The sequence below is a fragment of the Balaenoptera borealis genome (assembly GCF_965194805.1).
Source record: "Balaenoptera borealis genome assembly, chromosome: X".
NCBI classification, from domain to species: Eukaryota; Metazoa; Chordata; class Mammalia; order Artiodactyla; family Balaenopteridae; genus Balaenoptera; species Balaenoptera borealis.
In genome coordinates this window covers 45343210-45356974 of record NC_138881.1, presented here as the reverse complement: position 1 = coordinate 45356974, position 13765 = coordinate 45343210, and the positions used below count along the sequence as shown (strand labels likewise).

General features: G+C 56.2%; 1 protein-coding gene across 4 annotated transcripts; it reads right to left on the bottom strand.

Annotated features, from left to right (window-relative positions):
- Window positions 1-6038: 6038 nt before the first annotated feature.
- LOC309620048 (melanoma-associated antigen D4) lies at window positions 6039-13539 on the bottom strand. Of its 4 annotated transcripts, none has more exons than XM_082376025.1 (13): window positions 13390-13539; window positions 12219-12429; window positions 11143-11973; window positions 10529-10735; window positions 10360-10423; window positions 10052-10131; window positions 9567-9658; window positions 8847-8926; window positions 8720-8762; window positions 8245-8307; window positions 7138-7252; window positions 6424-6866; window positions 6039-6244 (listed from the first exon to the last, which is right to left on the bottom strand). In XM_082376025.1, the coding sequence occupies exons 2-12, from the start codon at window positions 12426-12428 to the stop codon at window positions 6432-6434; spliced, it is 2220 nt and encodes a 739-aa protein (XP_082232151.1). In that variant the 5' UTR covers window position 12429; window positions 13390-13539; the 3' UTR covers window positions 6039-6244; window positions 6424-6431. The 4 variants fall into 4 exon arrangements, with proteins under 4 accessions (XP_082232151.1, XP_082232149.1, XP_082232150.1 ...); XM_082376023.1 differs by having other exon boundaries at window positions 6436-6866; XM_082376024.1 differs by having other exon boundaries at window positions 12219-12459; window positions 13390-13522.
- Window positions 13540-13765: the final 226 nt, after the last annotated feature.

Here is a 13765-nt window from a genome sequence, read left to right as displayed (position 1 = left end):
AGGAATCTTTTAGAAACCCTTCCCCTCCCCCCCTCCACATATTTAACCATTTCTATGGGTATTTTTTCCTTTGTGTTGATCTGGGCATAAATTTGGCATGGTTTTCATTCATCCTAAAGAAATGCATTCAGTATTTTCTATTGTACAGGCCACTGGTGGACAATTCTAATACTTTTTTTGTTTGTTTGACTGAAAAAGGCTATTGCATCATTATTTCTTTCATTTTATTTTTAAATTAATGTTCAGTGACATAGACTTCTTCTGGACATCCCCTTCTAGGAATTTCAACACTTACTTGTATAGCTTCTTGTAACCACCATCACAGTCAGTATTCAGAACATTTCTGCAACCCCCAAGAAGTCCCCAGTGCTATCCATTTGTAGTCATGCTCTACCTCCATGCCTAACCACGGCACCACCAATTTGCTCTCAGTCACGCTAGTTGTGTCTTTTCAAGACCATCCTACAAATGGAGCCATTTAAAAAGTAACCTGAGACTGGCTTCTATCACTAAGCATAATGTTACTGAGTTTCATCCACGTTGTTGACTGTATCAGTAGTTCGCTCCTTTCTACCACTGAATAGTATTCAATTGTATGGGAATAATGCACTTTGTTGAAGGACATTTGGGTTGCGGCACGGTTTTGTTGATTATGAACAGAGCTGTTGTAATAAACATTCGTGTACAGGTTTTTGTGTGAACTCACGTTTAAACTTCTCTAGGGGAAATACTTCAGGGGTGAAGTTGTTGGTCACGTGGCTAAGTGTAAGTTTAACTTCACGAGAAGCAGTAAAAGTCTTTCCATAGTGGCTGTGCCACTCTGCATTCCCATCAGTAACCTGTGGTAAATCCAGTTGCTGCCCATCCTTAACATCCTTTGGTATTGTCAGGTGGTTTTTCCTTGGTTTGTTTCTTTGCTTGCTTCTTTCTTTCTTGTTTTGTTTTGGGTTTTGTTACGTTTTAGTGTTTTTAGGACAGGAAGACTGGTATTTCACCTTCGTTTTAATTTGCATTTGCCTGAGAGCCAGGGAAGTTGAACATCTGTTCATGTGCTCAGTTGCCACCTATATATTCTTTTTATTGAAGTTGTCTCTTCAGATATTTTTTCCACTATTTTCTTTCTGTTGAGTTTTGACAGTTCTTTATATATCCTGGATACAAGACCTTTGTTGGATATGTAATTTTTAAATACATTCTCCCAGCCTGGGATTTGTTTTTTCAAACCCTTAACAGTGTCTTTCACAGAGGAAAAGGGTTTTTGGGTGTCATACCTGAAACATCCTTGCCAAACTCCAGGTTGAAGATTTTGTGTTATTTCCTTCTAAAAGTTTTACAGCTTCATGTTCCTGGTTTATATCTAAGATTCATTTTTAGTGGGTTTTAGGATAAGGTGTGAGGTTCTTTTTCTTTTAGATGGACGTCCAGTGGCTCCACGCATATGCTGAAAAGCCAATCCTTTCTTCATTCAGTCGCTTTTGCACCTTGGTCCAGAACGAATTGGCCATATTTTGTGAAACTAGTTCTGGAATCTTCCCTCTGAATTATTTAATTGTGTGTCTGTTGCTTCACCATTGTCACACTGACTTTTGTTTACTGTAGTTTTATAAGTTTTAAATGGGATAATGTGACTCCAATTTTATGCTTCTTGTCACAGTTGTTTTGGCTATTTTAGTTTCTTTTACTTTCTGTACAGGCTTTAGAATCAGCTTGTTTATACCTACAAAACGTGCTGCTGGGATTTTTATTGGAATTGCATTAAATCTATACATAAATTTAGGGGGAACTGACATCTTTACTACGGTCAATATTCCAATCCATGATCGTGTTATGTTCTTCCGTTTATTTAGGTCTTCTTTTATTTCTTTCCTCAGTGTTTTGCAGTTTACAGAATGCAAATACTATGTGTCATTTGTTAGATTCACAACTAAGAATCGCCCTCATTTGTGAGTGGTACGTGGTATTCCTCTCTTAAGTTTCATTTCTCCAATGCTCTTTTACTAGTATATAGAAATATGATTGATTTTGTGCTGTAATCTTGTACCTTGCACTCTGGGTAAATTCACCTACCAGTTCTAGGAGATTTTGGTGTATTTGTGTGATTTCAACAGAGACAATCAGCTTGTGAATTGGAACAATTTTAATTTAGTCTACTGATTTGTGCCACAGCATGGATGAATTTCCAAAGCATTGAAGCAGAGGGGAAAAAAGGCAGACGCAAACGTTTACATATTGCATATTTATGTGTATAGCAGGCTCTCGTAAACAGCATTCTAACCTATAAGCAATATAGAGAGGAGATCAGTGGTTGCCTAAGGCTGGATGTGGATGGTAGGGATCCACTGGGATGGGGCACAAGGGAACTTTATTAGGTGATGGGAAATGTTCTCTTTCTTGACTGAGGTGGTGGTTACATGGATGGTAGCATTTGTCAAAGTCCATGGAACTGTACACTTAAATGGATACATTTTTGTTGGCCAATGAAACCCCAGTACAACTGATAAAGAGAAACCTTGACTATTAGTTTCATTTGGAGGAACTCAGTTTGCAAATGAGCGAACACCCAAAATGTGGACCTCTGATAAGGAAAATATTCAGGGCTTTATCAGTCATTGCAATGTTCTCCTTGTGGGTAGCAAGCAGGGGAGTCTCGCCAGCCTCTGCAGGCCTCTGAAACCCGCCCACACGCAGAAGAGCAAAGCGTGCTTCGGACAAGAATGTGAAACTACAGCTGAGGTTGCACATCGGGAACGCCCTTCTGCATTGATTCTTGCCCTTGCCCTTGTCCCTCCTGCCTCCGAACCTTGTGCCTGGGGCCCTTCCCACCCCGCACCCCCACCCCCGTGTTGCGAAAGGAAGCAAGAGGAGGAGATTTGTGAGGGTGGCCTGATCCCAGGGCTCCTCCTCTGTGTCCTGATTCTGGGTGCTGGGACCCCTCAGTGTCCTAGAGATCTTCAGAGACAAGCTAAAGATAATTTGTAGCTGCTGCCTTCCCGAAAGGCCCATGATTATCTGGCTCTCAGCTCTCTCAGATTCCTGGCTAAAAGCAGTGTGCTGCTCATAGTGAAGCTACATCTTCCCACGTCTTCCCTCCCTGCTTTCAGAAGGCTCACTTTCGCCTAGACCTGATCTCTGATGCCTCCTCCGTCCAGGCTGCCTGAAGTAGCCACATGCTCTAATCCCTCCTGTTTTCCGGAGGCCTCCTGCAAATGAAGATTTCTATGGACAGTGTAGGGGAGTTCATTGGCTTCACACCCTCATCAACTCTTAGTATCCAGTCTTTATAGTTTTCTTCTTTCATGTGGTCATTGGGTGTGTACACCCCATTTCACTTCTTGAACTTTGTAACCCGTGGGTAGGTCACCCGTTTCAAAATAAATTGCATGTATTTGCTGAACCCCATACTAGGGCAGCTGGCCTGGAAAGGGACTGTTGTGTCACCCTCAGGTGGGCGAGTCCATTTCTGATGAGGATGCTGAAGCGTTGGCCTCTCCAGGACACAGGAGTGAGGATGTGTCAGGAGGCTGGGTGGGCGGTGGCAGGCCTTAAAAGCCCACGATGAACCTCAGGGGCAGGAAGGCCATGAAGGGTGGGGTGCTGGCTCAGTGAAGGGAGATGGGGAGCTGTATGGGTTGCCCGGGTGGTCAGGAGGGTGGGTGTCTGCAGAGAGGAGTGAGAGTTGGGGGTGTCACCCCACGACACTGTGAGTCCCTCGAAGGCAGTGGCAGCAGACTGCAGTGGGCAGAGCACACATTTGGCCTCAAAGCGTCCTGGGCTCGAGTCCCAGCACTGCCCCCTTCCTGGCTGTGGGACGCGGGGCAAGTGTCCTCCCTCTCAGAGCCTCAGTGTCCTCATCCATGGAATGGGCCTGATCATCACCTCCCATCAGGGCTGTCTGGTGAATGACGTCAAGGCCATACGAGTAGTGGCATGCGAATATTCAGAACGACTTTATACATAATCGTCAGTAACTGGAAACAAGTGAATCGGTGAATGCTTGTCCATGAACAAGTGTCCCAGGAGTCAGAGGGCACAGGCCTGGGCTGGGGAGAAAGCTGCAGGAGCTGCCAAGGTGCACGCACACCTCAGCCAAGGCCCCGGCGCATAGTAGGGCCTCAGAAAACACTTGCTGAGACCTGTTGTGGGCCTTTGTGGTGGGGGAGCCCGTGGAAGGGCTGAGGTTGGGGCCGGGAGGGAGGCCTGCCTTGGTCTCATGTTTGCCCTGTGGGTGAGGAGGTCGGCCGCCTCCGAGGTGACCATCCTCGGCTTCTGGGGGACCCAGGGTCTGTCCGCGATCCCCAGGGCCCTCTTTCCTCCCTGCTCCTGAGGAGGGAGACTCTCTCCTCTCCTCCTCCCTCCCCACCCTGCTCCTGAGGAGGGAGCCTCTCTGCTCTCCTCCTCCCTCCCCATCCTGCTCTCAGCAGCAGAGTGTGGGGGAGCAGGGCCCAGGTGAAGACAACCATGGGGAAGGGGGTGGAAGGGGAGAGTGCTGCAAGCCTGGAGGCCCGGGGAGGTGGTGCCTTCCCCAGCACCCTGTCTCTGAGGGCTGCTCTCTCCTCCTTTCTAGATGAGCTGCCTTATCTCAGGTGCCCTCTGCACACAGTGCTCCAGCTCATACCTGTGGCTTGTGGTGAGTGCCCCACCCTTGTCCATGACAACGCAGGTGCCCACTGCATGCACAGCAGGGTCCTGGGAGGTCCCAGGGCAAGGGAGCCAGGAACGTTCCAGTGTCATTCATCATGCCAGGGCTGGGTTCCCAAATCCCAGGCCGTCAACCTGGAAACCTGCACCTGGAAGGGGCCTGAATCTCTGTCGGAATCACAGAGTGTCCACAAGGCCAGGCATCAAGCCAGCAGCCAGGGAGGCAGAAATCAAAGCACCAACAAGTAAGGCAGAAACCCGCGTGAAGCCTGTCTTTAGGGGAGGGGGGTCCATACAGAGCCTGCTTCCTGGGGGTGCAGCCCGGGCCGTCCCTCAGCAGGTCTGCACTAGGGGTTCAGTGCTCTGTTGCTGCTGCTCTCTTGCAATTGTTAACACATTTTGAGCCAGGTGACCGGAGTTTTTGTCTTCCACTGGCTCTGGCAAATGATGTAGCTGGGTCTGGGTCAGGATCCGGGTCTGGCTGAGGGAGCGGGACCACTTCTTGGGGCAAAGAGGCAAGCGGGGGGTGGGGGGGCTGGGTGGGCTGGGGTCCTTACACTACTCTCTCCTTCCTCTTAACCTGGAGCCTTGTCCTCCAAGCTGTGGACATCACTGGGGGACCCAGAAAAGCCCCAGACGGCCCCTTCCTGCTACGGAGTCCTTCCCAGGGTTCCAAAGTGTCTCTGCCCTCACTGTCGTGCACCTGGGGAATTAAAGTTCTAGCCTCCGCCCCCCGCAGGGACCACGCAGCCCTTGAAGATACAGAGACCTAGGCTGGCCTTGGCCTCGCCGGGAGAGCCCTGCTTCCATGGAGAAGAGCCCCGGAGCCTCCCGAAGGGCCTCGGGTCATGGTCACAGGCAATGGGCTGTCCAGGTCTGCCTACAGCTTTCTTTCACTAAATCGGCTCTCGCGGCAGTAATGGCTCCTCCTTCTACCTGCTGGAGGGGTGAGAATGCCACTGTGAGGCCTACCTCATTGTCCTTAAGACTCGGTCTGAGGGAGGAGGTCCTGAAATGGTGTGGAGGATGAGGGAAGGATTCCAGGACAGCGCCTCCAGAGATGGGGCGGAGGTGGGTCCTAGGGGATGTCTGTGGATCCCGTCCCTTGGTGGGAGGGACGGTGGCACCAGCTCACGGCCCTCCACCCCACCCCTTCTCCTGAGGACCCCCACTGGCATTTAACCGGGGCCACACAGTGTAGGAAATCATGAAACTGTGTGGACCGGAGCCCCTGGAAACTCTTGGCCTCCACACTCAGCTGGCATCTCCGCGCCTCCCAGTGGCTGACCCAGCCACACCCGCCTGCCTTTTAGGGAGAGGCGGCCCCCGCCTGTCTCAGAGGGCCTGACCACGGGCCACTCAGAGCCACACCTGCCCAGGAAAAGGAGAAGACGTCCGACTGATTTTGCAACTTTAATGCAACACTGATACCCAAAACACGACAGCACGACAAAAAGCACACAGGAAAGCAGGAAGGGCAGAGAGCGCGTCATCTGGCATGCCATCTTCCATGGACGGGGAGAAGCTGCCTAGAGTGTCCTGTCGGGGAGGGGGCAGAGGAGGCACTCTGGCTCGGCGGGGGACTGCTGCAGCTCCTCAGCGCTGCCTGGAACCGGGAGACACAAAGGCCAGAACACAAGGGTCAATACAGGTGAACCGTGAGGGATAGGAAGGACAAACTGAGTGTCCTGTCAGGCCCTCCTCGTTCCCCCGCGACACCCCAGGCCTTCCCCTGACTCCTCCCAGCCCCTCCACACCCCATCCTTCAGAGTCTCATCTAATGACCTCCAATCTTACTGAATCCAGGAGAAGAAGCTGGCGCTGGTTCTGGCGGCGTTTCTCGTCCGGATGGTGGAGCTGGTGCTGGGGCCATCGAGCATGCTGGTGCTGGCCGCACCATTGGTGCCACTGCTGATGCCAGCCCTCCAGGTGCCTCTCCTGTTGGCACGGTTGCTATTCAGAATGTACTGATGGTATCTGGCCCAGAAAGCGAAGGGGATTCTGGACCAGGCGTCGCCAAAATCTCCGTCCTCATCCCAGGTCAGGAGTTCGACCTGTATGTCGTCCCAGCTCCACCGTCCAATCAGAGCTTCCTCCCCGATGTTCATCTGGGCCCTCATCTGGGCCCTGGCATGTTCCTCAGCCATATCCACATCCATCGTCTTGAAAGCATCATCCACAGCCTCCAAGAAATGAGCTCTCCATTCCCGGGGGTCTCGGTTCTGATACTGCGGTGGAAGAACAGCAGCCGTCGGAACAGCTACCCCACCTCGCTCGGCACCTGCTTCCTGCCATACGCCCTCCTGAGCGCTTTGCAAAATCATGATAGAAACCCACACGACTGGAATCGGGCTCCCATTATTCTGTGCCAGACCTGGGATTTCGCCCCATCCACTCACTACGTCTGTGAACTTGTGTCAGTGACTTAGGAACCTTTCTGGGCCTCAGCGAACCAACGAGGTATGGCAAACTCCAGCCAGAACAGAGGCTCTGCCTTACCTGGGCGATGAATCTCAGCACCCTCATCTTGCTGGTCTCGTGGCGGGCGCGCAGGCCCCAGAGGAACTCATACTCGGGTGGGCTGCTATTGGGGACCTTCTTGTATTCCAGGTACCTGCGTGAGAGAGGAAAATAAACTTCTGCTTCCAGCCAGGCAGACCTGTTGCTGCACCAGTGGCTCCCAGGTGGCCCCTTCCCAGCCCCGAGGCTGCAGCTTGGCTGCCGCAGGAGGCCTGCCCTGGCCCCGCCGCCCTTGCCTCGCTCCCATGCTCGCTCCCAGGGGTTTCCGCCTCCAAAACTGAGGTGCTCACACCCTTAGGCCACGGGTCCTGCCCAGCAGCCATGTGGAGGGGCAGGGGGCACGTGTAGGGTATTTGTTCATAGGAAGGCCACGAGTTTTGTGCCCCTTGTCACAATAACCCAGGTTCCTGTTGGGTGTGTTGTAAACAGAGGAGCCATTTCTTCAGGCCCCCTGCTCTGAGCACACCCCACCATGGGGCTCGTCCGTGGCCTGGCTGAACCCTGGGACAGTCCACCCTAGAAAATGACTGTACGGGAAGAAACAGTCAACCAAGAGCAGTGGACTCCATACATACTCTCGACCATCTGTGTGTGTGTGTGTGTGTGTGTGTGTGTTTGTGTGTGTGGCGGGGGGCGTTGGTGGTGAACATGCATACGGGCCTGTGTGAGGGCACACGAGATCTCCAAGCACCGAGGATGGGGTGGGCCTGGGCTAGAAGGTCAGCGGGGCTGGGCTCCAGGCCCAAATGGGCCTTATCCCAGCCAGGGCCATGTCAGGCTTCCACTCTCTGAGCCCCTGGCTCCTGAAGTGTAAAGCCGGGGACACTGCCTAGAGGGCAGGTGCTGAACGAGATGGGGGCTGTACCACCCCACCCGGTGCTCGCAGTCAGCATGTGTTGCTCCCTTTCCCCAAGCCTCCCTGGAATGGCCCTCCCCCCAACACTCACATTCCCCCCCCACCCCACTCTCACACCAGACACCCATCCCTCTGGTGTTAAGACATGGGCTGGGGAATGGCTTCCTCAGCCAGAGCGGCACACGAGGAAGGCCTGAGTGGGAGGCAAAGTGAACTCAGTCGATACTCACTTCTGCTTCACAAAGTCCTCTGTAATGAGTTTCCTCAGATCGCCCAGGAATGGGTGCCTCACCCTGAGTGCAAGGAAAGGAACGCATGACTAGAGACAGTGGCAGTGCCCGGGGTGGGCGGGAGCGCTCCCAGCAGGACTGAGAGCTTCCCAGCCTGTGGGGTGTCCCCATGGACGCCTGGGCCGGCAGCAGAGGCCAGACGGCCACTTGTCAGCGATGCCCCAGGGAGGGGTTTGACGGAGCCCCCAGGTCCGATGGTTTCTCTTAGTTCTCATCTGGGAACAGAGAAGGCACACGGAGCAGAGGGGGTGCTCAGAGTTCAGGACCGTTTCCCCACGCACCCTGGTGGGACCCTTTGCGCTCTACCTAGTCCAGGACGCCACGCCCCGCAGAGACCACTAGGCCACTGCAATCCCAGGGCCTCTTGTGCCCAAGGACACACTGAGGAGTGGGAGCCGAGAGACCCCAATCATACCCGGGGCGCAGTCCCATCTTGCGTAGTGCCTCCCAGAGGACAGCTGCGAGGGGAGATGAGGTACAAGAGTTTAGCGCACGGAGGTGAGACGGCGGGCAACCCCCCAGCTGCAGGTCCAGCCACTCACCCTCGCTGGCACGGTTGCCGTTCATGAAGATGACGCCCAGAATCACCAAGAGGAGACTCAGCCTGGGAGTGTCCTTGGTCCTGAAAGTGTAGAAAGAGGGATCCTGTCCAGCAGCCATTTGCCCGGGGGGACCACAGCCGGCTCACTCAACTAGCCTCTCCCAGATTGCTGGGCTACAGGGCAGTTCCTCCCACTCTGTATGGCTTGCGCTACCTGGTCCAGACAATTCATTCCTCGGCCTGAGACCGAGTCCCTTCATCCATCAAATGGGGATGCTAACACCTCCTCCCAGGGCTCTGACGAGGATGGCGTTAGGCAGGCAGCAAACGATTGGCAACCCTGTGTCCAGAGGCACATCCAGACCTTCCCTGCCCTTTGCGCATTGCGTCGGGAGCACGACTCCACTGGAGAGCCCCCCCACACCCCCGTCCCCCTCCCGAGGCCCACTCTGCCGAGCCCTGGCCGGGACCTTAGCAGGGAGAGGCAACCAAGAAGCCTGCTTTCCTAGGAAGATGGGGGTGGGGAAGGGTGGGCAGGGGCGAAACCCGGAGAGCAGCAAATCCTCGGCCCAGGCTACTGCCCCTGCCAGCCCTTAACTGCTCAGCACTGCTAACTCTGGGTGGGAGCCGTGCTAGGCCCCCCAACCCCACTTTCCCGTTTCTCTGAGAGGAGGGCGGAAGCACCACCAAGGAAGGCCACCACCCTCCTGTGCTCTCTCACTTTCCCAGGAGGCGGGCTGACGAATCCCGTGTGCAGACAAGAATGTAGAGGTGTTCTTCCTTGTCGATTTCCTTCAGGTGGATCCCAAACTTCTACATGAGGGAGAAAACAGAGTGTGAGATCAAACATCCATGCTGGGTGTCCTGCAGGCAGTCACTCAATTCCCCATTAGAACTTTTCCTTGGCGGGGAGCCCCAAGCCCTGGGGGAGGAGGAAGAAGAGAGGCCGCAGAGGAAGCGCCCTGTGGGAGCACTGACGCTGGCTGAGACAATGGGATCCACCTCAGAAGACCACCCCAGACACTCAGAGAGCACGAAGGGCAAGAAGGAGGGAAGGAGGCAGGCAGAGGAAGCTCCCAGGTGGAGAGGCCAGGGAGGGCTTCCTTCCAGAGCACGTAGTCCTGCCCTTGGGCCTCGAGGGGATGCAGGGGGCAAGGGTTCCCTGAGGCTCCTGCTCCACAGAGCTGCCCCCGGCCCCGCACCCACCTTTTCCAGAGTGTACGTTGCTCGTTCAATGATCTCAGGGAAATGTTCGTCGTATTCTCGGATGACATCCTTCAGCATGTCTGCGGGAGGGGAGGGGTGGGCAAAGCACCGAGCCTGAGCAGGGGCCACAGAGCTGCAGCCTTTCTGTCAGCCCTGCTGAAGGGAGCACACTCAGGACCCCACACCGTGCAAATGGAGCCATCAGCCAGGCCTGATGTGTGTGTGCGGGCATCTGATGGGAGGCCCACAGGGCAGGGTTGTGGGAGGGGGGAAGGGCAGAGCTCAGGGAGGGGGCACAGGTTGCCCACCTGAGCGCTTGATGGGGATCTTCTTGTAGTCTTTAATCATCAGATATTTCACCAACTTATTTGCCTGGAGAAGGAGGGAGCACACGGGGAGACCAAGGCGTGGGCGACCTCAAAGAACAGGCCCGCGAGGGAGGGGAGGAGCGAGATGGGGGAAGGGCAGGCTTCTTACCCTCTCTTGCAGAAGGGTCACATTGCGGGGTGGCAAGCACAGAACGTGCCTTGAGGGTACCTGGGACCTCAGGGCCATGGGGGGCCGAGGGGCCATCTGAGGCCGCACAGTCGTCAGTGGGGGCTGCGATGCCCTCCAGGTCGGTGGGACCGCAGGAGGCTCTCTCTCCTCCTCGCTGCTCTCATATTCGTCATCCAGGTGCTTGGACTGTACCATTAGACAGAGGAGAGACTCAGGGCTTCCAGGCTACCCGTGCAAAAGCACCTGGCACACATCTTAACCAGAGCAGGTACTTGGAGGTAAGGGTAGTAGGAACAGCGGATGACACGTGCCGAGTGCTTACTAAGTGCCAGGCACTGAGCCAACCGCTTCTCCCTCCAGGCCCGAGGGTAGGGACTACGTGGAGTAAAAACATGCTAGTTAACCTGTCTTGGAGAAACATGCACAAGCTGAGAGAAGAGGGGAGGGAAGGAGAGGGGAGGAGAGGGGAGGGGAGGGGAGGGGAGGGGATGCGGGGAGGGAGAGGAGGAGGCAGGGAGAGGAGGAGGCAGGGAGAGGAGAGGGCAGAGAAAGCAGGGGAGCAAGGGGGGGTGGAGACAGCAGGGAGGTCTCACCTTCTTTGTCCTCTTGCCTCCCATCCTGGCCCAGGGCTCCGCACTCTGCTGAGAGGTGGCAGCTGCACCCTCAGGCTCAGGGATGCTCGTGGCCATCTTGGCCTTGGCAGCAGCTGCTGCCACAACATTCTGAGGCTCCACCCACCGAGTCTTGGCGAGAGCCTTCCCAGACTTGGTCGTCTTGGGCCGGGTGGCTGCCCCCTCCCCGGCAGAGGCTGCCTGGGGCCCCCCGGAGGCAGCACTGGGGCCCTCTGTGGCAGCCTCTTGGGCCGGGGCAGGTCTCTTGGGGCGTGGGAAGGCCATGCCACTGACACCTGCCGGCTGGGTGAAATCAAAGACATCGTTCTGACCCAGGAAGGCTGTTTTGGGCCGGGTGGCATCCATCTCACTGGCACGCGGGGCCTGGGAGAAAGCACAGGCCGTACTAGGGCCCTCGGCAGCAGCCTCCTGGGCCCGGGAGGATGTCTGGGGCTGCGTGGACCTTGCTGGAGCCCCGGGGGTGGCCATCTCGCTCTTGACTAGCATCTGGGAGCTGTGCGGAGAAGCAAGGCTTGTCTCAAGGGTGGCTGCCTGAGCCTCGGCAGCCGATGTCATGGGCTGGGTATCGCCTCCTGAGCCCTGGTCTGTGGCCACTGAGTGGTTAGCGACCACCTGATGGTAGGTGGCATGGGCAGCAGCAGCAGTGGCCCGAGCAGCTTGGTTAGAGGAGGCGGCCCGGGCTACGTTGGCAGCACGGGCAGCCGGCTCGTTGGCAAGCGTTTCTGGATCCATCCGAAATGCCTCCAGCAGAGTCCTGGCCAGCATAGGGTTTTCAAGTTCCCAGGGCTCATTCTGCAAGACCAGGGAGGGGAGGGCAAGGCAGACAGCTGTACACACTCGCCCTGTGCTGGCCAGCCCCCGACCAGCCCCCAGACCCTCCCAAACCCCCCTTCTCCCAGCAGGAGAGGGAAGGTTTGGTGGATGTGGGCAGTCCTTCCCCATTCAACTCCAGCCTTCACCCACCCCCTCCTCCCATCCTCCCTGACGTCGCAGGAGGGAAGGCCCAGGGCTAGCAGGTGGCCGACAAGGGGCCTCACCGCTAAGATGCGAAAGCCTGGACCCAAGCTCCCAAAGGCTCTGAGGATACGGATGTCAAAGCTGGTGAGGGCTCCGTAGCCTCCAAAAGCACCAAATTCTTCATAGTCGTTGCCTTCAACCATGTCTTCCTCCCCGACTTCATCACTACCCTCGTCCATGTCTTCAACGTTGTACACTTCAGATTCTTTGCGGTAGCTTCCCTCAGCCATGCTGGGGGTCCCAAGGAGAAGAGAGCTCAGCCTGAGAGGGACGGGGAGGCCTCTTCAGAGGGAGGGGGCGGGACCCAGCAGGAGGCCGGATCTCTCAGGAAGTGGGGGGCTGCAATCATCAGGTCACCAGGCAGTATAAGGTCGGGGTGGGTGGGGGAGTGAGGGCTGCTGGGGTAGATTCCCTCAGAGACAGAGCCCTAAGAGAAGGATAGAGGAGGTCGGAGGAGACCCTACACTGAAAGGGGAGTTTAGGACAGGCAGGCTCCCCGGCCCAGCGGCTGGATTTGAACAGGGGGTGCACTGGCGGGCTTGGGTCCAAAGAGTCCCATAGGAGATGCGTTGAGAGAGGGAGAAATAAAGCGCCTGAATTTAATGCCTGGAGCAGGGGGCCAGGACGGTGGGGAGGAGATGACATGAGAGGGCTCAGACAAACGGGGACCGCTGGAAGCTCTGGGAAAATGAATCCCAGGGACCCTCTAAGTGCCGGTGGGGGGGATTCAGCTGATTCAGGTCTAGGTTGCGCTCATACAGGAGCGCTCAAGGTGGATGGGGTGGGGGTCTTCGGACTAGGTGAGGCTCGAACTGGAGTGCTGGAGGTCTCAGAGGCCAGGACTGCAACTCCAGGAAGGGGGCAAAACGTTCAGTTCCACTGGATTGATCTCAGAGTGGTTGGGGTGGAGGTGGGGCCTCCGCTCTAAGGAAGCTCAGCACGGAGCACACGGGTCTGTTAAAGGGGTTCGGATGGTGGGCTCCGGTGTAAGTAGGGCTCGGATCGGGGAGCCTGCATCTGGTGGCGGTGGAGGGGGGCGGCTCCTATCTAGACCGCGGGTCTAACGGGGTTCAGGTTCTGCGTGCTCGGGCTTTGTTCAGATCCGGGGGCGGGGGATTGGGGATGGGGAGGGCACAGCGTACCCTCGTTCCACTCGCTCTCTCCCGGTCCTGTCTGGGGCTGGATCCTTACCTTCCCTGGGGCTCCAATGGCGTCCGTCCTCAGCACCAGGAACCCCGCAGCCGCGCCCTCGCCTACTGCTGCCAGCACAGCAGCTCCGACCACCCCGCCCCTTTTCTCCGCGCACCGCCCCCCTCGCTGCGCGGCTGGGCAGCCTGCGCATGCGCGGACCCCTTCAGCCGGCCCGCTTTCCCAACAAAAGCCTTTCTCACCAGGTCCCCAGTGCGCATGCGATTCCGCCAGTGGGTGGGCGGGGTGGGGGGCGTTTTTTCCTTCCCGCCAGATTCCCCTCACCGTTCCCCACCTCCGCCTCCGCGCCCCCGATCGCAGGCGCGGGCACTCACACCCTGTACTGCGGTTCCAACCCATCCATCATATACCCTCAGTC

Bases quoted from the DNA above. Each gene is read 5' to 3' on its own strand.
- LOC309620048 (XM_082376023.1), bottom strand. From the start codon at position 12,428: ATGGCTGAGGGAAGCTACCGCAAAGAATCTGAAGTGTACAACGTTGAA. The intron at 10,736-11,142 runs GTGAGACCTCCC...CTAATGGTACAG, and splicing joins GAGGCAAGAGGACAAAGAAG to TCCAAGCACCTGGATGACGA. The intron at 8,308-8,719 runs GTATGATTGGGG...CCTTGCACTCAG, and splicing joins AAGATGGGACTGCGCCCCGG to GGTGAGGCACCCATTCCTGG.